Raw genomic sequence first — 22,476 nt, forward strand, 5'->3', positions numbered from 1 at the left:
GATATATCTACATTTGTGTTTTTAGATAGTGGACAAGAGACATGAAAATGGTCTGATTGGATATATGCTGTACTGTAAGTCAGTGTTAGTTTATCAGGGAGTTTGGTGTGTGAACAATATAAATAATAAAAAATAAATCTGATTTTTAGGTGTCATGTTGATTTTAAATTACTATGGCTGCAAAGCAGTTAGCTTTGTGCCTATTTTGAAGTTTATTTTTTGCAAAATTTAATCTGATGCATCTGTGTGCAAGTGAAGAGAATGTTTTTTTTTTTTTTCATTTCATATATCCATCTAATAAAATTATGATCTTTACTTTCAACTTAACTGCAGTACACATCCCATTTCTTTGAGTTATGGCAGCCTTAGACGTGTCCTGCATGTGCGCACTCTTTACCGACAACACAAGTTGCTTTTTGCTGGCTCAACTGCTTCACACTCTCTTTGCACAACCGTTCTGCAAAGAAAAACTGCAGTCCATCGCAAAAAGTTTGGGGCATGTATATTACAGTCTTTTCCCCTTTAAAAGAATCAGTTTGGGTTGAAAAATGTCCTTTTCTTTCATTTTCATACTCATTTTGTTTTTCTTCATTTACAGACACTGACCCACTCTGTTATCCTGCACTCTTCGCAGACCACATAGCAGCACCAGTGAAACTTGCAGTTGCAACGTTCGCTCCGTGTTTGCTGCAGAATGTTGTGGCCCCTCCCGCAGCACAGACTCTCACAGTTGTCCATGCCGGGGCTGGTCTTGTTGCAGATCCGGCCCTGTGTGCCCCATGAGTCCGAGCTCAGGTCCCGCTCGCAAAAGTCTGGCGACTTTTCAAAGTAAACCAGCTCTTTGCTGCTTGGCCGCCGCCGATGCGTGTGGTGGTTGTGATTGTGATGTTGGTGATGGTTGTGGTGGTTGTGATTATTATGGTTGGAGTGGTCCAGCTGTCCGTTGTTCCGGTTGTGAGCCTTGATGAGTGTGGCGATGTGGAAGCGCTCTTTTAGAATTGAGCCCACGACCCGGAACTCTGGAGTGACTTGCCAGCAGGTCTTCAGCTGGCAGCTCCCCGATGTCCCGTGGCACTTGCACTTCCTTCTCATGTTGTCAATAACCACCTGCAAGAGAAAGAGACAACAAAATAAAAAAGGGTGGGATGGGGGTAGAAGTAGAGGTGAGAAGAAAAAAGAAAAAAAATAATGAAATTGATTAATTTTTTAGAGCTTGCATTTTGAGTTTACTATATAGTGGTATGCAAAGAACTAGTTTTTCATTTGTTCTTTCAAACAAGATTCCACTGTATACTCAATGACACAAAACTACTGAAAAATATTGCTTCCACATTAAGAAATCCAGGTGGTCTGTCTCTAAGTATGTGGTTAAATGTCCTGATATCAAATAACATGATGCATGCGGGCATTTGTCAAACAAACAGCACTCATTTTCATTCAGTCATTTTTCATTGTCTGGCCTCAACTAATGACACTGAGGGTGACCCACATGTAGCAGCATATTGGGCATCAGGGCATTACAGTATTTACATATTTTCTCTTTAATGCATAATCCTGGCCAGTGGAACTCAAAACTCAAAAACCATTGGAAATCAAATGCATGGGTTGTTCGTCAAACTAAGTTTAGTGTTCTGCAGAGTAGGTGACAACTCTATCCACAGTTTGATTTTCCGATGAAGACCATAGATTATATATATATAATAATTCTGTATCAGAAAATTACCAAGAGCAACTGATCCTTTCCCTTCATTGGTGCCCAGACATAAACAAACAGACAAATCCTCCATGGCATGAACCATGTCTACCTCCATAATGTGTCTGCATGTGTGTGTTGGTGTGTGTTTATCAGTCAACACCAGTCCTAAACTTTAAGATCCAATTACCAGCAGGAACACCAGGCCACCCAGGGTACCGACAGATGCTACTGCTGCCGCCCCTATCAGCAGGCATACACACACATACCTTGGGCATTAAAGTCATTCTGAACATGTGCTAACAGTAAGGCTACTTATCGCAAAGTATAAACCTCAATTATATACTTGCTGCTTCTGCACAAAATTAAACAAAAAGACAGGGAGACCAATATGACAATGTAAACATAGCTGCTGCTTGTGTGTATTTATGTCATACTTGTGTGTAATGGTGTTATGTTTGATGTATTGTGTGCCAATGTGTGTGCATTAAAAGAACATGTGTGAAACTATATTTTAGAGGAATGCTTGACCAGCCTAGAAAGTACCATGCCTATGGTGTGAGAAAACTTTCCTCTCCAACTCCATGGCATCTCTGACATACTGTGCATACCAGGTGTTCTTTGAAACTATCAACACACAAACATGCTGCAAACATCCTTCTGGCATTTCTTCTCACTAAACAGGAGTCAAAGTCATCATAAACTGGCTGGAGAAAGTCCCAAAGACATTTTAGTGCTTTATTTATTTCCTGTTTGCATTTCTTCACTGTTTACTTTGGTTTTATATGTTGTTTCACTTAGGCTGAATCTCGTTTTCTAGCGATACCCTAACCACAAAATTTCAAGTGTTAAAATTAAACTGATGACATCAGGGGTAGTGGTTAAAACAATCCACTGTGAACTAGAACATTCTTTCAAATGTGCTGCTAACAAACCCCATCTGTAGAGCTAAACAGTACTACCAGTTCACCTTAGCCCAATATCAAAAAAAGACAAAAGCAAACAAACAAAAAAGAACAGGGGGACGCCCCTGCTTCTTGGGATGAACTTGCAGAACATGAGTGTGGGGACAAAGTGACCAAGGGGTGCAAAGCAATTCACTTTTACTTAGAACTGAGAAAGGAATTTGATTCTCAACACAATCTCTGAGCGCTAACACATCTGAAAAGTTCTCACAACATCTCATGACATTGTGCATAATGTCATTTTTAATTTTTGACCATTATTGCTCAGAATAAAACAGTTTTAATTTATAACAACATGCATACCCTCAAATGATGCTAGGCTTTATTTTCTTATTTATTTGTGTAAATTAAAACAGTTTTGGTATATTTATTTCATTTTAAACATCTGTTTAATTTTTAATTAAACATGCAGTTTTAGCATTTGAGATGATTAAATGCTAGAAATACTGATGTTTCTTGCATTCTTAAATTACTTGTCTGTAATGCTATTATAATAATATATAAAAGAATGTGAAATATTTCCAGTCTTTGCATCATTGCATGTTTTGATTTCAAGTAATTGAGATGACAGAAAGTGAAGTATAAGTGCACATTTTGAACAAACAATGTTCTATTATTATAGAGCGTGTTGAAAAGAATTTTTAAAAAGCTGTGATCAGTGGTGAGGAGATAATAAAGAGTGTAAGATTTCATGGTAAACAACACTGCAACAGTTCAAACAGCACTTGCACTGAGTTCAGAGTGCAGCTTCTGGTTCAAGTTTTTAGAAAGAGTCAGAGGCAACCCCAGAATCACTAACGTTCTGGCCTTAAACACACAGCAAGCTCTGTAATCATGAAACGCTCCAACCCACTTAAACCTTAAAGAGACAAACTGACCCAGGAGTCATAATTGCATCCACATTGCTACTGTTTGATGGGTCCTTCACAGCAGGATAGGAGCTGTGCAACACAAACTGCTACTGTGCTGTTCTTTTTAATTGTATTTTGATGTATAAAAGTTTCCAAATGTGCTAAAAAGTTTAGTACTTCATATAAAAGTAACTTCTGTATAAAAAGGAAGGAGAATCCTGATCTGCATAGTGTTAGTGTGTTATGTAATTGTGATGCCTCTTGAAGCTATAGCCTTGCCTCAAGTATCAGAAAAGGGAATCTTTCACAAACACCACTAGGCTGCACTATGGTGTTTGGACAATGTTTGAAACATTCATCCATTTTTCACAGTATATCTGCAGCTAAGTCGCAGAGCAACAGGTTGAGCAGAGAAACCCAGACACCCACTTCCACAGCATCACTGGGTGATTCCAAGGTGTTCCCAGGTCAGAGAGGATACATATTCCCTCCAGGAAGTTCTGGGTCTGCCCAACAGTCTTCTACCAGTGGGCTGTGCCTAAAAAACACTCAAGTTTCTTTTTCACCACAACAGATCAGAGCAACACCCTCAATACTGGGGATGACGCCCTGACGCCATGTCATATATTGACTTCAAATCTATTTCACCTGTCAGGCAGTTCCAAGGTAAAGTGCATATGTGAAATGTTAACTGCATTTACGGGCGTCATAATGATAATAATAATAAAAATATCATTGCCAGATTCAGAATCCAGTCAACTCACATTTAAAAATTATGATGAAACCTTGTGAGTTTTTTTAAAACATTATTTCAGTAATGTGTACAATGGGCAACCAGGCCTGTTTAGTCATTCTTTTCAACTAAGTTGAGTTCAAGGTATATATATATATATATATATATATATAAACCCAAAAGCATGATTCTACCAGAAGCACTTTTTATAAATGTATGTACGTACTAAATGCAAAAATTTTAGAAAAAATGTTGAAAAATCTGTTCTCCTTAATTTATTCACTTCATTTTTTTGTTTTACAATATATCAAGCTAACACATTTGTAATTTCAGAGTGCCTTCCATAGTGAAATCAAAAGAAATTAAGTCACTTTGACCTTTTGTACTGTGTCAGTATAGAAAAGAAAACTCCATTCTAACATAGAGGGACAAGCAGTGATGACAGGATAAATGGTTGTTGTCATCAATAAACTTGATGAAATCTTCCTTTTGTTGAATATTGAATGTCATGCATTAACCACTTTAAGCAGGCAGGTATAACAAGTTTCAGATTCACTGAGTTTAAAATAACAAAAAAAGATGTTAAAGAGCCAAGTAGACAGTTGACCATAAACCTGTCAGAAATAGGAACACGTATAATAACATGCAGGACAGGTTGTTTTTTCTCTTTGTTTCCAGTGGAACATGTTCCACAGGAAAACAAAAAACAGAATGCTGTTTTAAATAGTTGTCTTTTAAGTCACAGTCAATTGGGTTTATAAGTTCTTACTCAGCTGAGTGTGAAATGCAAGTGGTAAAACACAAAGACCTTTTTGTAAAGTACAATTAAAGCACATTTGATTTAAAAATGTAACACTTCTGGCAATGCATCATCAAAGGAGTAACATCTGTTAGATCTTTTTTTTTTCAGGGTGTATTTGTTCATTAAAGCCACTATTAATGTGCTGCACAGCCTGCGCTCTGATTGGGCAGACCTTAAAATAATTTTGAAAGCTTCAAAACCTCAACAAAAGAAAAGAACTGTGAGTAAAATGTGCTTCATGTGTTTGGGAAACACTCTTTTGGCAAGTAGATGAAAGCCTAACAGGTAGAATTCAGGCCATTAACAGGTGACAGGAAATAAGGAAGCTGTCTGTTCTTGTTCTATTTTAAGTGGTCTGCCAGTGTAACATATGATCTAACAAAGAGTATTAGTTAGGAAGATTTAGTACAAGAGGAAATTAAGATGAGGGCTAAAATCGCTTGACGGATCAAACTCTTTCAGTCTCAGATCAAACCATTTTGACTCTATCATTTCCAGTTGAGACCATTTACAGTCTCAAATTGGCGGACTGGAGATCAGAAAAAGATTTTGATTTTCTGAGAAAGAAAAAAAATATTGTGTGGCTTTCTCTTTGGTCAGTAATATATATTTTGGTAGAATAACTTTTATTATTCCAACATGATTTTAAAGTTTCCAAAATTAATATCGTATTGTGCCTTGATACCTACCAAAGCTACTTTGTGTTGACTGTATGCAATTGAGTCAATATTTGTCAGGCCTTGAGTCTTTTCAATCTAAAGTTGGAAAACCAGTTTTCTTTCTGTTTTAGATTAAATAAATAAATAAATCATTGGTTCCATGGACAACATTTGTGTTGTACTCGTTGGTTTTTCAGTGTTCATACACTACAAAAATGTTGCCTCCCCCCTCCAAAAAAAAAAGTCAATTATTGAACAAAGTTACAACAAACATCTGGCAACTTTTAATGGGCTTATAGAGTTGACAGAGGCACCTATAAAACAACCCCAGACAGAGATCAAAAACAACATGTTGGTGGCAGACTAGAACGGGAGGCTATAATACAATACACCGGGAAAAAGTACATGCAGGCTACTGTGAAGAGCAGGAGATGGAAAAAAAATGAAGATCGGTTAGTTCACATTTATTTGGTTAAACAATAAAAATTTGAAGTTTTGTTTTGTTCATTTTTTAAAAAAAATAGAGCTCAGAAAAGTATTCAAAGACAGAGCGATGTCAAGTGATCAAGATTTTCTTTTTAACCAGCAGTTATCTTTCAGTGAGATTTTATGGACGTTTGTTCAACAATGGTTAGTAATTACAAAGATTATTTTTCAGAACATACAAACTTAATGAGGCAGTTCAATTCCTGCATGCACTTGCTTGTTGCAGCCATGTCGTAACACATAATGTGTGATTCAGGATTGCAGTATGCCAAAGGTGAAGTGTTACTACACTCTTTTTAGCAGTATTTTATGTCAGTTTTCTTACCATATATAGATGTTTGGTTGTCTTTACAATGACTCATCTGTGATAAATCAGCTGGTGATGACCGATGGAATATATGCATGTGCTGCATACTTCTGTGACACGACACAGGCTGCAACAATCTAAGTGTTATCTTTAGCAAATTTTGGTTTCTGTTTGCAACTTATTTTAAAAGCAGAACAACTGTTCATGTAGGGTGTTTTTCACCATCAAGCTAATTATTTTTGCTTCATCTACAAAACCCTTTAAAACAATTCAATTGTTTTCAATTGTTTACTTATTTTTTATTTCCATACAAATATATACAAATAATTATTTTATTTAAAAATAATAATGATACATGTCAAGCATTGATTGAAGGAATAACTCCCATAACTCCCATAACTCCCATCACCTTTCAGGCCAGAGTTTTAAACCAACAGCATCTTTTACTGAGTAGGGACAGATTTATAGTATTTTGGTCAAATATATGTGTTGTCATGCAATATTGTGAAACCTCAGGTAATCTGTTAGCGATTGTATTGTATTGACAATCACTCTCAGCTACTACCCAACTAAAATTTAGCTAAATATCTGTAAAATAGACTAAGTTATAGCAATTTCTGTAATGGCTAAGGTGCATTAGTTGTGGTGGCCATCTTTAAATAGGCTGACTCCAAAAGTTAATCAGTTGTAAAAATATGTTTAATAATTACTTTCTTAAAGTTTTAATAAAGTTATTTCAATAGTTTAAAGGTTTTTTACTAAAGCTACAGACAAGTGAACAGACACAGGCTAAAAGATTATCGCCTTTGGTGATGGGGAATAAACAAAAATATATGCAACACATGCTGTATGCAAGGAAATTACTCCATGTTCAACATGTGGAATTAGAGAAGCTTAGAAATGCCACTGCCAGTAACCAGCTTAACTTTACCAGTAAACTACTTTATTAAAGTCTAATTATATAATTAATTTATTGTTATTATGACTATTTTTTTGTTTTATTTCAATCATTTGCCAACTTTGTGTGTCAGCGCTGAAAACCACATTTGGGAAAACCCTAATCTAACGTCTGCACGTCCTTCGATCGACCCTTCTCACAGATCAACAGCCGACAAGTCTGTTTGCTGCCTTGTGTCTGTCAGTTCAAAGACAATCTACTAAAGGACCCTAAAGCCGAGCAGAAAGCCGAGGCAAAATCAAAGCACACAAACAAATCCCACAGCAACACATTAAACCCAGACATCAACTTTAAACAAATCAAACGCCTTGCTTCAAAAGAACTGGTAAGCGTGCGCAGACGAATACACATGCAAGCACAATGACATGCAATTACTGCGCAAATGCATATCTACAGTGAACAGCTTTACTGCATTACAACTGGTGTGTGTTTGTGTCTATGTGTGCTGCATTTACTCACTGTTAATTGCACACAGTGTCCACAGCTCTCATTTAGAGACTCTAATAAAATGTTATTACCCACATAAGCACTTCCACCTGTGGAGCTTTTACTATGAATCATTTGCCTCTGTGTAAGTAAAACAGAGTTGTAAGAGCTTAAAGGTACAAGTATTAGTGCGTGCACAGTGTGCGTTCGGAATAAATCCTGTGTGCCTGTGCTATCAGGAATGCCCCGCACACCACTGATGGTAAAAAAAAGTGTCTCTGGGGAGAACAGAACTAACACAGCACTGATTCTTTTTGATCACTTAGCTTTTTGTGTGGTTTCTGAGTCAGTGAATTAACCTGAAATGCCTCTTTGAAACAGTTTATCATCGCTCGTGGGTTAAATTAGCCATAAAAGGATCTGGGAGTCCCAGTATTGCTGGTTTGGGCAAATCTCAAAAGGGTACAAATAAATCTTACAGCGCTCTGGTTGAGGCAGTTTTGATGTATGCAAAGTCAGTTCCTAATTGCCTGAAAGCACCTGCTTCACTTCATTTCTCCTTACTAGAACTAGCAAAGTATGTCTAAAGAAACCTAATCACACAAGGTTTTTTTTTTTTTATAAAGTTTTGCATTATTGTATTGCCCACTGCTGAAAGTCAAAGGAAAACTTGGTGTGGTAGTAGCCAAGACTGACCCCCAACTCATACTATGAGTGTTTTGTTTAAAATTTTGCAATTAACTATTCAGATTAACCTCTGCCTGTCTGTTAGCAAAATATCTATAAAGACCTGGATGGCTTTTAATGAATTGTGCAGTAAAGATTTATTGGTTGTGTCTCTAAAAAAAACAGGTTTTGGAGCTAACCCAATTTATTATCACTATTGCAACCAACTGACTTTGGAAAACACAAAAAACAGCTATAATTCAGTCAAATTTACAAATATAGTGCTACAATTTGATATGGTTGTATTTGAAAGTTGTTTATAAAAGAAAAGAAAAGAAAGTTGTTTATATTACATGTTCCAAGTGCTACACATTTAGCAAGATATTTGCCCAATAACTGTTTGAGTCAACCCTGTTTGTCTGTTACCAAGTTATCTCATGATCCACTGGACACATTTGAATGAAACTTGCAGAATAACCATCGCTTATACATATACAAACTGATTTTTTTTAAAGTCAACCTAATTCTAAATGGTTGTCATAGCCAACTAATATAACACAAAAACACTATAAATCAGTCAGTTTAATAGACATTGAACTAAATTTTACCCTCAGCATAGCATCTCACAATATTGCATGAGATTGTGCATGTTTTTTTTTGTTTTTTTAAGTTCTGACCAAATGGCTACAACTCTTTAATTTCTCAGGATAAGGTGATCTTAGTCTAAATTTTTTGGCATGAAAAGCAGCAAGCGATATGCATACCTCAAGGAATTTAACAAAAAAAAGTTTGGGTTGACTCCATCCGTTTTCCTTAATTTCCATGAGTGAAATGCTAATGAAATATGAACCCAGTAGGACTCTGAGATCTATGGGGTTAGGTCAAATTGTGGAGCCCAAAGTTAAAATCAAATATGGTGAAGCAGCATTTAGTTGTTATGCCTCAAATGTTCAGTTGTTTATGAGTGGATTTTTCAACTGTTAAGACGCAAAATGCAGAAACAAATACAAGATGAAAGCCAATTTCTTCTTAGTCCCCTGAAGTCAGGCCCTGATGGTAAATTGTAATTACCAGAAGATGCTTACCAGTAACACAGCAGACTGTTGTGTAGTCAGCACTGTCACCACCTGCCTAATGAACAGACAGGATTCAACAGAACCTCGACATGGCTCCTAGCTCTGCAACATGAACACAAGGAAGCCTGCCAAGCATTTGTTCTAAAGTGTGCTCTATAAACGATGGATGAGATTACTTTGGGGGGGAGGGGAAGTAATCAAGAAATTTATTGTTAGTTGATGTTTCAGTTATAGCTACTGAACAGTGGTGTTTGTAAGTTTCTGAATATTGGATGGCTGGAGTGTACATCTTTGCAGAAACATTTATGTGGGATGAAGAGTGATGTCTGTACAAATTATTTATTTATTTTTCTGACCAGTGGTAAAAAACTCTAAATGTTGAAAAGTCAGTTTTTCTGGTTTGTCCTTATAGACTAATAAACTTTAAAATACAATATTGTACTTTAAACAAATATGGTGGCATTTATATAATGAAATAATCCATATTTTTCATCATTTTACTCCTCGTCCTGCTGAAAAGAAACCGGAGGAGGTAGAGCAGAAGTGGGGAGGGAAGGAAGGGCGAATCTCTTTCTACTTTCCGCCCCGCTGTTTGAAGTCTAAAATCTTTTGCAGGGTTTTAAACATCTGTTTCCAAACTGCCAGCAGTCACTAATTAGGGCTAAAAACAAGACGGGACGTCGTGAGAACCTTGGGGTGGGCATGAGGCAACATGCACACCCCGCGCAAAAAACACTGCATTCCTCTGCTTAAAGACTACCTCTCTGAAGGGGGCGAGTGGGACAGGGGAAGGAGTAGGGTGGAGGGAGGTGAAGTGCTGCTGACGATGAGTTGGTGGGCGGAAACACACAAGAGATGAGTAGGCGTTGTGTTGAGGCCCCACCTGTCAGAATTTTCTGTTTGATACAAGGGGCCACGTGTGCACATGTATGTGTGTGTTGTTGAGTCTTAATAGGGCTTTATTGTGCTTTACATGTGAAGTCATCAGATGTGGGTTTTTACAGTACCAGCTCTGAAATGACTCACTTATTCGTTCTTCTGTTCTACTTCCTTTCTCTGACCAAATATTCTATCCCACTTTTTGGTTTCTTCTATACTCCTTGAGGTTTCCCTCTCTCCTGTTTGTGGACCACAGAGTTCCTCTATACATTTCACTCACTGAAGTCATAAATCTCAGCCTGTGGTCTGCCATAGCATGCTGAAGATTAGGTTCCTTGTAGCCGATGTGGAATCACGTTGATAATTTACTTAATAGAGCTTCATCTATTAGGATCATTAGGTAATTTTGACAATACAATAGGGATTGTCTTCTTTGCATTTTAGCTGAAAGTTTAGAGATATTATTAGTTATCAGATCTACAGTATCAGTTAAGTCAGTTGCAAATGATTTTATCTTGAAGTTTTATCAAGGTCATCAGAGGCCACCAGTCTTAATAAGAGTCTGGACATCTTACTGTCATTTAGGGCCAGTTGGTGGTGAGGTATACTCTTTTTTTGTATCTTGGGTGTAGCTTGGTTGATGGATACATCTGCTGTAATGTATACGGTGATTTGCAAAGTTTAATTTCTGAAATAAATATTGTGAGGAATCTTAGGGTCAATATTTGGCCAAAAAAAAGTTGAGTGGTTGAATTTAGTTTTTTTTCTGAAACCTATTGGTGTGGCAAACTTGTATGAAACTCACATTATACTATTTATACTTTAAAAACTGCTGTGCTGCTAAAGGTTAGGTAGTGAACCTGCTGTGAAAAGTTTCACTACAGAACATGTAATAAATATGCTGAGTCATGGAGTAAATTTTCCATTATCAAAATCAAAACTAAAAATAATCCTCACATCACTTTCCAGCAGGACCTGAGATGGCTTCTTCATGTACTGGTATCATGTTTGAAAATACCAAGCAGGAATAGGTGTTTGAACTTTGATCCACTGCTGTTATGGCTCTGAACCAGCAAGGCAAAAGGCCTTTTCACAAAAAAGACCCTTCACCATTGGTTGTTCACAAATGAACCTATAGCCAGCCACACCTAACAATAATTGAACCAGCAAGATCCAGCAAGGATGCTTGTTAGAACAAAGCAAGCACACGTCTGTGTGCCATTCTCTTTGTCATTCCCATTCAACAACAGATCTGTGACCATCACCCTGGCTGGCTCAGCACTGAAGGGGTGATAAAAAGATGACAGCAGCCCAGTTTGAAAGTGAAAATGAATTAAGAGCCAAGTTTTTTGAGCCAGGCCTGAGTCACTTTATTGTCACCTTGATGCCATGTGTGAAATGACTTGGGTAGAATAAGAGGGTTGATGCTGATCTACTGCTTTTACGTCTGTGAGCCAACAAGAGCGGTAGTCACAAATCTGACTGGAAAAATGTGTGTAAAGCAAGGGATGGAGAGAGCAGTGCTCAAATCTCACTAATTGTGCTACTGTCACTTCGCAGATTGTTGTACAATTCTGCTTGATTGACTGGGTTATATGTGCTGGTATAGATTTTCAGTCATGCAGTACAACTCACATCAATTTGAAAGTTTGTCTTTTTTGCTGAAATGTAGAAGGTAAGACAGAATTAAATTGCAAGTGCAGTAACCGAATAGGAAGACAGAGGTGCAAAAATTTGTAATTGGAAAAGACTTTTTAAATTTTTTTGTTAATGGTCAGCATTTTTCAACCATTTTTTACCCCATTTAATTTTAATTTTTTATGTTAAAAACAGACCAAATTTGACACAACCAAGTTTATTTCAAACCAAGCTTTGAAATAAGCTTTGTATCAACTGAACTGTTGAAAAGATTTTCAATAGTAGTCTTTTAATTTTTTATTTGAACAACTGCCTTTCTTACAAAAGCAAGTTTTACCAGCACCTTACAGAAAAAATAAATAAGTAAATAATCCTTCTAAGATCATTTTACTGACTAAGTATAAAGGATTCAGCCTTGGGCAATGCAGGAGAAAGACATAAATGACAGTGACAAGCCCTGGCAACGTCCAGCACTGTGGTGGCATAGAAACAAAAAGCACCCATAAATTGCTCATTGTTCTCTGTTTCCTCCCAAGTAATTTGGGACAGTATCTTTTCATCAGTTTACTTCTGGTTTCCTTGATTGTGCAGACAAAACACAAATGGGGAGATTGTCAGCCGAAAGCAATAACAGCTGGCTTCCCCATATAGTAGCTGGTAGAACTACTCATTTACGCAAAGCTGTGACATAAACTCTAATTAGCTCTGTCGACATGGGAGTAAACATGGGTGGGCGTAGATATTACATCAGTAGTAATGATATAGTCAGTCAAAAAAGGGAAAAGGTGTCTTTGAGGTTGCATCTTTTTTCTTAGATGTAGTGTCGAACACATCAATGTACTGTACCTGTGTAATTCTTTTAATTTGTATCACTCAACACCACAAGATTCTATACATTTAAATTTCTAAGGCAGCATGTTAGCTTCAATATCATCTCACAGCCAATGTATTCCAGGCTTGATCCAGTTGTGTCGGTCATTTTTACAGGATCTCTAATCTGTTCCATACAGTTTTAATTTCTAACCCAAGTAATTACAATGAGAGAGCAAAGTTGAAAAGTGGAGACTGTTGAAATTAGAATGTTCTCTGAGCCTCAATCAAAGGAGATTTGAAGGTTAATACCTTCCTCCATCTCTTCAATTTTCAATGTTTTTGACCAAGTGAACACCATCCATCCTCTACATTGTGGCATAATGAGTAGATCCCCCTATAATATTACAGACTGGAAAGGCAAAATTAGGGGAATAACTTCTGCAAAGCTAGTTTTTTTTTCCCATTAGCCACTGGCTTTAAAACCCCATCAGCTTCTAAAACCCGGAATGGTGACAACTAAATGAAAAATGTAGGGCCTCAAAACAGGGTTAGGGTTAGGGTTAGGGTTAGGGTCAGTTATTTTATTTAACTGTAATATACTGTCATTCAACAAATTCATGCCAGTAAAACAAGTGCAGTAGATTTTCTTTGATCATAAAAACTGTATTATTGAAATTAAATTCTGTGAAACACTCACCTGCCTCCCAACTTTATTATTATGCAACCTCATTCGAGCATGGATGTCCCTGTAGGTTTCACGGGCATCCAGGAAGTCCCGTGAGAACTTTTCTCCGAATTCCACATCAGGGCTGCAGCCACCCCACTCCCAGGAGTCCTGGGGTAGTCCTGGCATGTCGGCAGGGAAATGCTCCATCACGCCATGAACCATTCCCTTTCCCCTGTGGATGGCCTCCAGTTGTAAGCGGTGAAGCTTGATGCGAAACGCCTCTTCATCCCCACGCCGTTTCTCGTCGCAGCCACACGCTTTCAGTTTACCCATGGAGCAGGCGTTGGCCACTGCATGCACCACGCCGGCTGCTGCTATGGCATACGCAAAGGCACTTTCTCGAAAACCTGCAGGTACATGGAGAGGGTAGTAGTGATGTAACCTATTGTGATTCAAACCACACAAAACAAGAGATCAGGACTATGTTGAATATGGCAAAATGAGGAGATTATATGATCCTATTGTAAAGTTATGTAAATGTTAACATTGTAAAATGTAAAACTCTAACTAACTTGATGGCATAAAATACTCATACATACAGTTGTATGTAATAAAACTATACAGAAATGTGTAAATTACTAATTAACTAAAAATTAACTTTTGCAACTTTTGCAATTCATCTTCATATTACTGTGACACACGTACTGTTTACACATAAATTTGGTAATTCAGTTAAACTGAAAAAAAAAGGTTACCCTCCTAAATAAAGTAACAAAGTGCTTTCACTATAGAAAGCACTTTTCTTCACATTAAAGAACCCTGACAGAGAACCCATGTCATGCTTAGAGTTTGTATTGCATCACTTCTTTATGTTTTTTTGTCTTAAACATGATAAATAATACACGGTTTGTTTATCTTTTTTTCCATATGTACTGTATGCACAAGTCGAAACAAGTAAAACATAAGGAAAAACCTGGTATCACTTCAGGGTTCCAAACAATTACATATTCTGAACATTGCCATTCAGATTCAAAGCAGCAACAGGAAGTCACATACTGAGACAAAACAGGTTTGACTTTTTCTTTGTCCGACTGCACATAGAACATATATTAAGCTGTAGGCTGTTGAGAAATTACCTATTTGACATCAATGGAAACTTCTGAATGGGTTTAAACCTTTTCTATCTTGCTTGGATTTTTCATTGTGAATGTAACATTTATCAAACTTGCTGCCTGACCTATTTTTCTGGTATATATTTTTTATTTCTGTCAAACATTTTAGATATGTTGGTTGTACCGTACTTTAGTTTTTGCCTTGTAATCAGTCTAATGAGTTTTGGCATATTATTGCAAAAAAAGGAGATAGTTAAACAGGTATATTTTTATACAATGAAAAACTGATTTTGTCATTTCATGTATCTTTTTTCTCTCTTACACAGTAAGTAATATGTGTAACACGTACACTTTTGGAACAATATGTAAATCATAAAACCAGTTTTGCAGTACATTTCTCTTCTCAAACAAAGACAAATGCAAATATATTTCATTCATGTTGATATATTTCCAATAACGACAGCCATGTGCAATTGTGGAATCAGTGAAGACTGAAAAATGAATTACAACCAAATCACTTGAACTCATATCCTCTTTTTGGTGTTTGTTGTAAGATCTCAGCTTTCTGCTTGTGAAGGTGCCCTCAGGTTCTCTAAATGCAGAATCACTGGCAGCCACTTGCTGGTTTAGAAAACAGTGAGGATTAGAATGGAAACTCGTAAAGAAAACATGAAAAGAAACCACTCAGGGGTTTATAGCGTAGTGCTCGGAGGGGAAATGATTCAAGCTGCTTGTTGGAGTCAAATAAAAAGTGAATAACTGGATCTTGCTTTTTTTAGCTGTTTGAGGTTTCTTCCTTAAATGTAAAAAAAAAATCTAATACTGCTTTGTTTTTGTTAGATGTGTTGTAATGTCTGACATGTAGAACTTCTTTTCTCCACAGTATCTAACTGAACACTTAAAACTTTAGAGACACCCTCATTAGGAGTAATTGAGAGGTTTGTAGATGAGAGAAGAACCGTCTGTAGTTCTGCAAAATTAAAATGTTTAACAACTTGCATTTTCAGCATTGTACTGCATTCCACACATTATTGTAATTCATAAAATATTCAGAACAGAATAATGATTTTTTTTCATCTGGATGAAATTAAATGTTTTTTATGACACATGCTAAAGTAGTCTTTTTTACATGGCAGACTATTTTAAGTATTTGGAAAATTGAAATTTATAGCATAAAGACAATCAGTACTGTGAAAATGAAAAAGCGAGCTATGACGGGTTTCTAAACAGAAACAATTACCTTTTAATGGCTCAAATGACAGGATAGCAACTGAAAGCAAAAGTTGAAAATAATGAAAAAAGTAAAAAACAAGATAAAGTTATATTAGCTAAGGTCCAAGGGAAAAATATTTTGTGTGTGGGTTTTGGATTCCTGACAACCCTTCTTTCCTCCTAAAGTGGCTTAAGTCTCTTTTTTACAGAAAACAGACCTGCATAAATCTTTTTTTTTTCCATCAAAAATAGCCCCAAGGACCAAAAGTCAACAGACTAGATGCTGTGAAGAAGAGGACATGTTGAGACAACCAATAATAAAAAAGAAGAAACAAATTAAACTTGTTTCCACATTCCTACTGTTTGAAAGAAATCAAATGATTATTATTTTTTAATTTATAAACTTGCGTAAATTTGGATTCGCAATCTGTCTGTGTTTGTTGTGTTTGTTTGTCTGTATTGTTAAATATTTTATGAATCATTGAATGAAGCTTTCAGATAAAAAATCAATGAGTTGATATTTACAACTGATTAACTTTTGGAGTCAACCCAGTTCAATGTGGCTGCTATAATCAACTGACTTTAGAAAACACAAAGATGGCTTTAACTCAGTTGATTTGATAGATATTGAGCTAAAATTTGATATCGTAGTAGCTGAGCATCATCCCCAACACAACATATCGAAAAACATTTTTGCTTACAATCTTGGCATTAACTGCTGGAGTCAACCCTGTTTGTCTATAAACAAAATATCTCATGGACCTGGGACAAGTTTCAATGAAACTCTCAGAAAGTAATTATTGGCTGTATCATGTACAAATGATTAACTTTTGGAGTCAACCCAATTCAAAATGTCCGTCACAGCTAATCAGCTTTTGTTGACACAAAAATGGCTATACATCAGTAAATTTTACAAATATTCAGCTAAAATTAGGTGTGGTAGTAGCTAACAGTCATTCACAACACATCCTACAAGCGCTAACAGATCATGCAAAATTACACAAGCTATCGCATGAGAGAGACCAAAATGACTAAGAGATTTTTCAACATGAAATAATTTTCGTTGGTAAAACACTGGCATCACAGGCGGTGGGAGATAGGCATTCCTTTAAGAAGAGCTAGGCCTTTATTTATGGAATAAGACCATTTGAAAGGGAAACGTTAATTATCAGACTGCAAACAAGTTGATCGGCATCATCAGAAGAATCATCATGCGCCAGTAAAAACACATCATACAGTAAACTCGAGATCAACATGTTGTTACCTTAAAAAAGGACATAATGAGCACAATGGTTGGATGGAGCTAAAGCTGTTTGGTTTGGACCATGAAATTGTTTTATGTAACCATTATATAAAACTGACTGACAACCTGGTGCCTCGCTTTATCACCTTGACCAGCAGCAGGTGGGACAGAAGAGATGGCATTAAGGCACACACCCCCCCTAAACAGAAAGTCTGTTTTAGCTCTTGGCCCGCTCTGCTCTGGGCTCCTCATCACAAGTCCCTGGAAGACTGGAAACAAATCAATCTAACAAATAATTCACCGGGTGCGGCACGCCCGGCTGAACTGATGGCAGAGGAAGTGGCAAAATGAATTAAAGATTCAACGGAAACTGTCACTTTGTGTTACAGAAACCAACTAAACAGGTTTATGCTTTTGCCTTTGAGAGTTGGGAAAGTGCTGAGAGCAAATTCACAAGTACTTGCATTGGCAAGGGAAGTAAAAAGCATTAGGAGCAGCCCAGTGACAGATTGGGAGAGGAAAAAATGAAAGATAGAATGACAGAAAGAGATGGACCGATTCACCTATATCTGTCTATCTGTGTCTTGCCTGGATTCATTTTTATCCAAGTTGTTAATGTGCGCTGAGCAGGAATGAGCACTTAGTGTACCTGAAACTAATCAAAACAAAACTATGAGTTGGCAAGGTTCCAGAAATTGATGTTTTATGCAAATTTCCTGTTGCAGATCATTTTAAACTGCCGCTCTTCGGAAGCTTCAAGCAATAATGGCTGCAACGTGTTAACTTGTATCCGTTTTTTGAGCTTCTGTGGAGAGGATCGTATCAACATGCAACAGATGAATCATCTGATTTAAAGAGGTTGTTTATGTCAGTGGTTTGGAGTTTCTGCACCCGAGGCAAACCAGGGATGCCAGACAACCAGCAACTGCTTCTACTAATAATGACAAACAGTCTTTCAATGAGCCAATAACGAGCAGAAAGAAGACCAGAGGTGTGTCAGCAAATTCTGTAATACAAACGTTTTTTCTTTAGTAATAGGATATAATCACCAAATAAGGCTGCTACGGTTATTGCACAAACACGAGAGCTATAATATATAGCTCCCTAATTATTTTTTAAGGAGTATCCAAGAGCTCTCTTCAAAACAGAAAAATTACGCTCGTTCGCAGTTAGTATGTGTTGTAAACTTTATGCCTAAAATAGCTGGTACCAAAGCAAAAAGATGTTTCTATTTGTTGATAATATCAACATAAAAACAACAAAACTTGTCCAACTTCTCCAAATGTTTCTTTTTGAACTTTCATGCTTAGTAATATTTATCTTTATTCCATACCAAATAATGTATAATGAAATATTTTCATCAAGGTCTCAAATTTTCTTCTGTTTCTAAAAACAGAAGGCCCATTTGAACCCAAACTACCCACCACGCTGGGCGTCCTTCCATCCATCCAGGTGCTCAGGCTACTAAGAAATTGATGCCTTTTCCAGTTAGTGACCTGGGATGAGACCATCTGAAAGCTTCTCAACTCCAAAGATCTTCTTTCATCCTTTGTGGCTAACTCGCAAAGCTCCCAGCACAACAAAGCATCCGAAAACTGATCTGCATGAGGTTTGGTAATCCGAAAGGTGACTAGTTCCTTTTGAAGTTATCTGCTCCTTTGTGCACGTTATTGAGAAGAAGCGGTTAGGTGGTTAGAAAGAGAACACCAGTCCACTGGTGACTAGAAATAACCTGACCATATGGAAGACATCTTGTGATATGAAACTATTGAAGTTGTGATTTTGGATATAGTTGTTTGAAGAATAATGGAGTATTAAATGTTGTTTAGGACCTTTTGTACCTCTGTGATAGGTAATCTCTGTAAGCCAATGCTTTCAAGCTGTTTCATTGAAGTGTTAGAAGAGGAAACCACGGTTTGATTAAAGAACAAATTTTGTCTCGATACCTTGTGATGGGATTTAAACTCTGAAGCCCTTAAACAACCTCTTTGTCATTAAGGCTTCAACGCTCAGGTCAACACTAAATGTAAACAAAGCACTTGACTAAATCTGCTAAAAAAACACATGAAAGCTTCAGTCACGTGGTTGACATACATTAGGCTGGCTGGTGGAGCGCCATAAATACACATAAACACATGCAGGTAAACAAATGCACATGGTAGTTGGCACAAACTTTGCTTTTTTCAATTTTGTTTTGTTTTTAAGGACACATTAACCACTGCTGTGAGAAAATATTTTGCAGCTTTTCTTTATTACTTTATGAATTTCTTTTTGTCTGGTCTTCATGACTTTGCAATGAGCACCTTTAATTCTCTCAAATCAACAAGATCTTTTTCATAGAGAAAATGCAAACTCATGCAGTAACAGTAAAACTGACCTCTTTTAAAGACGATGCTGTCATAGGGTATTTTGTTTCTGGTCTCCAGGCTGGAGCAGTTCCAGCGGTGCCCCCTAAACTGGTGCTCACACTCGTGAATGGCAATCTGGATTCCCTGGATTGCTGAAGCCGTCACGTCTGGATTACGCATGCACACTTCCAGCTGGCGTCGTGTCAGCCCTGGCAGTGTCAGACACACGGTGTTCGCATTCAGGATTGGTTCAATGTTGGGGAGCTTCAGGCCCAGAATTTCATTGGAATCCACTCTAAGTGAAGAAAAAAGGTACAAGTTAATTCAGGATGAATGCACAAGTCAAATCTTTTGTCTCTTCTGTTTCTTTCCCACTTAGTCATAGGACAGTTATGATTCCTGTTAATGTGCCTTGGGTGTGACAACAAAAGCTCAAAGATGCTCCAAGTTTGTGATTCCTGTAAAACCTAAAGAAATAAACAAAGACTGTGAGTTAACAGTTACAAAATCATCTCCAGATGTAGGAGGTATAAAAGAAAAGTGTACCGTCAAATCTGCTATTATTTGATTATCGCCTGCCTGCTGAAAGTGAAGCAGAGATGATGTTTGTGTGTGTATGTGTGTGTTTCTTTGTCTGGAGTGTTAGCCACATACCTCATGAACCAGCAGATTTTTTAAAATTGAAACTCTCAGAACATAATCACTGGATGTACAACTGATTAACTTTGGAGTCAGTCCTATTAAAGATGGCCACCACAGGCAACTGACCATTGCAAACACAAAAAAATGGCTACAACTATACCAATTTTACAGATATTGAGCTAAAATTTGGTGTGATAGAAGCTGAGCCTTGTACCCAACACATATTCCGAGCCTTGCACATTGTACAACATGTTTGCTTTAAACTTTGATATTAACTTTCTCCCCTGCCTGTTAGCAAAATATCTCATGGACTGCTGAATAGAAATTAGTGAAAGCCTCAGAGTAAAACTTTATCTTATTTTATTTGCATTTTAGGTTGATAAGTTGCAGCTAAAATAAAAAAAAGTAGTTTTTTTATATATAGGGGAGCTTCACAATAGTTTGTCATTTAATATTAGTAAGTGTCTTATAAATGTTCTCATTAGATATTTCTTAAAAGTTTGTGACAATTTAAGTCTAATTCTGAAAGCTATAAGTCAAAATTGGCACAACATAATATTTTAAAAACATTTTGACACTATAAACAGGTGACCACATGCCTCTTGATCATCTTCAGAAAATACCTCAAACAAACTTTTTTCTTGTTAACTATTAAATGGTTTTCTGTACTAAACTGTATGCTGTTTCTTTTGCAGATGTGAAACAACATTCAGCCCACAGCGGTTCCTAAGTTTGCTCCTACTTACAGAGAAACAATAACAGGAGTAAAACGCTGCTCCGATGATAGCTCAGGAACTTAAAGTTGTCCGGCTTTTCTTTGCATTGTAAATAACAAGCAGTGTGTCTCCTGTTTCTGTCAGCGAAACACAGCCATGAGCATGTATAGGTCTTGGTAAACGCACATGAACTATATCTGCATGCTCAAGCACATCTTTATCTTCATGTTGACATAAAAAGGTGCATACAGTTACTTTGACACTTTGTAAGCTACTTCTCTGCAGTTATGAGACACATGTAACTCCTGCAAGAACCAAAGAAACCAGTAGCATTGACATTAAAGTTAAACACTGCTTACCATCACATTAAATGTCATTCACTTGCATTATGAAGAAACATTTGAAATATTTTTGCACTGTTTGTCCCCTTGTTTTTAGTTACAGTAACAACCTGTTGTGACTTCTGCACTCAGAGGAGAACTTTGCAAAAAGTGTTTTCTCATACATAAAAGCAGATGACCTGTGACCAAAATAAATCATATTTAATCTGTTTGCTTTACATCACAACAGATAATGTTGTGGATCTTTCAATATAATTGTATGAATGAATGACTTAGGATGGAAAAGTTAGTTTAGTCGTGATGTTCTGTGGTCTCATCCAAAATAAGTGATTTCATAATACAAACGCACAAAGTTAGATAAAAATACAATAAATGTGAAAATTTTTAAATAAGCCCAGCATGAGTTTAGTTTAAATTCACTGCTTTAGTTATTCAACTCACCTTTTGTCCAAGAGATAGATAACAACCAAGACGCATGTCACTCTGAGGACTGAGTGTTCCATCTTCGCTCGTCGGGATATGTAAAAAAATACAGTTTCAAAAAGTTTGAAGGACAGATTCTGATTAAAACGAGTTCCAATTCAACTCCACCAAGTTCAGCACTGAGAAAAATTCAAAAATAGCTCAGTTTAAGTCCTGTTAAAAGTTAGCGCAGAACTTGACAGCTGCGGCAGCGCAGAGAGTCCAGATGTGCCAGCCAGCGGTGAGCTCCTCATTCAGCAAAAGTTTCATCAAGCCTCCAACTTAATGACGGACAGCGTGAGTCTGCTACAGGTTGGAGGGAAAGTCGGTGGCTCCCGCTCTCAGATACATCCGCACACTTGCCGGTGTCTCCAACAACGAGGTGATATGAGATCCGAGAGATGGGCTTTCTAAATGAAGTCTGCTGATGTTTCGGTGCGCACCGATAGTCCTCTAAACTGCTGCTCTTAGCGCTCTGCCAGCCCACTTTTTTGCGTCACTCGCGGAGTCGGAGAGCGCCGAGGGAGGTCAAGTGCCTCGTTAAAGCAGGATAGAGATCCTTCCAGATAAGGACACCAGCAACACTTAGCCTGCGTCCTCTGTGAAGCACAGGATATTTATTCACTCAGGGAGCGATGCTCGGGATGAGGCAAAGCCAAAGAATCAGACAAAACAAATAACTTTTACATTTAGAGTTTCAAACTGAGCTGATGATTACAAAGATTATAAATAAAATTAAATAAATTAAAAGTAAATAAACTATAATTTATTTTTTTTTCTA

At 37.1% G+C, this 22,476-nt stretch overlaps 1 protein-coding gene across 1 annotated transcript; it reads right to left on the reverse strand.

The window, feature by feature from the left end:
• Positions 1-201: 201 nt before the first annotated feature.
• wnt10a (wingless-type MMTV integration site family, member 10a) lies at positions 202-22,169 on the reverse strand. The gene is made up of 4 exons (XM_017420757.3): positions 21,675-22,169; positions 19,564-19,829; positions 13,650-14,026; positions 202-1,107 (listed from the first exon to the last, which is right to left on the reverse strand). Exons 1-4 carry the CDS (start codon positions 21,734-21,736, stop codon positions 589-591), a joined length of 1,224 nt encoding a protein of 407 aa, XP_017276246.1. The 5' UTR covers positions 21,737-22,169; the 3' UTR covers positions 202-588.
• Between the last annotated feature and the right edge of the window lie 307 nt (positions 22,170-22,476).

This window comes from Kryptolebias marmoratus, linkage group LG6, assembly GCF_001649575.2.
Source record: "Kryptolebias marmoratus isolate JLee-2015 linkage group LG6, ASM164957v2, whole genome shotgun sequence".
Classification (NCBI taxonomy): domain Eukaryota; kingdom Metazoa; phylum Chordata; class Actinopteri; order Cyprinodontiformes; family Rivulidae; genus Kryptolebias; species Kryptolebias marmoratus.

What these genes read in the sequence shown, in the direction of transcription:
- wnt10a (XM_017420757.3), bottom strand. Translation starts at nt 21,736, where the DNA reads ATGGAACACTCAGTCCTCAGAGTGACATGCGTCTTGGTTGTTATCTAT. An exon ending in ATCTATCTCTTGGACAAAAG is followed by an intron (nt 19,830 to 21,674) that starts GTGAGTTGAATA and finishes TTCTTCACTTAG; the next exon opens with AGTGGATTCCAATGAAATTC. An exon ending in ATAATAAAGTTGGGAGGCAG is followed by an intron (nt 1,108 to 13,649) that starts GTGAGTGTTTCA and finishes TTTCTCTTGCAG; the next exon opens with GTGGTTATTGACAACATGAG.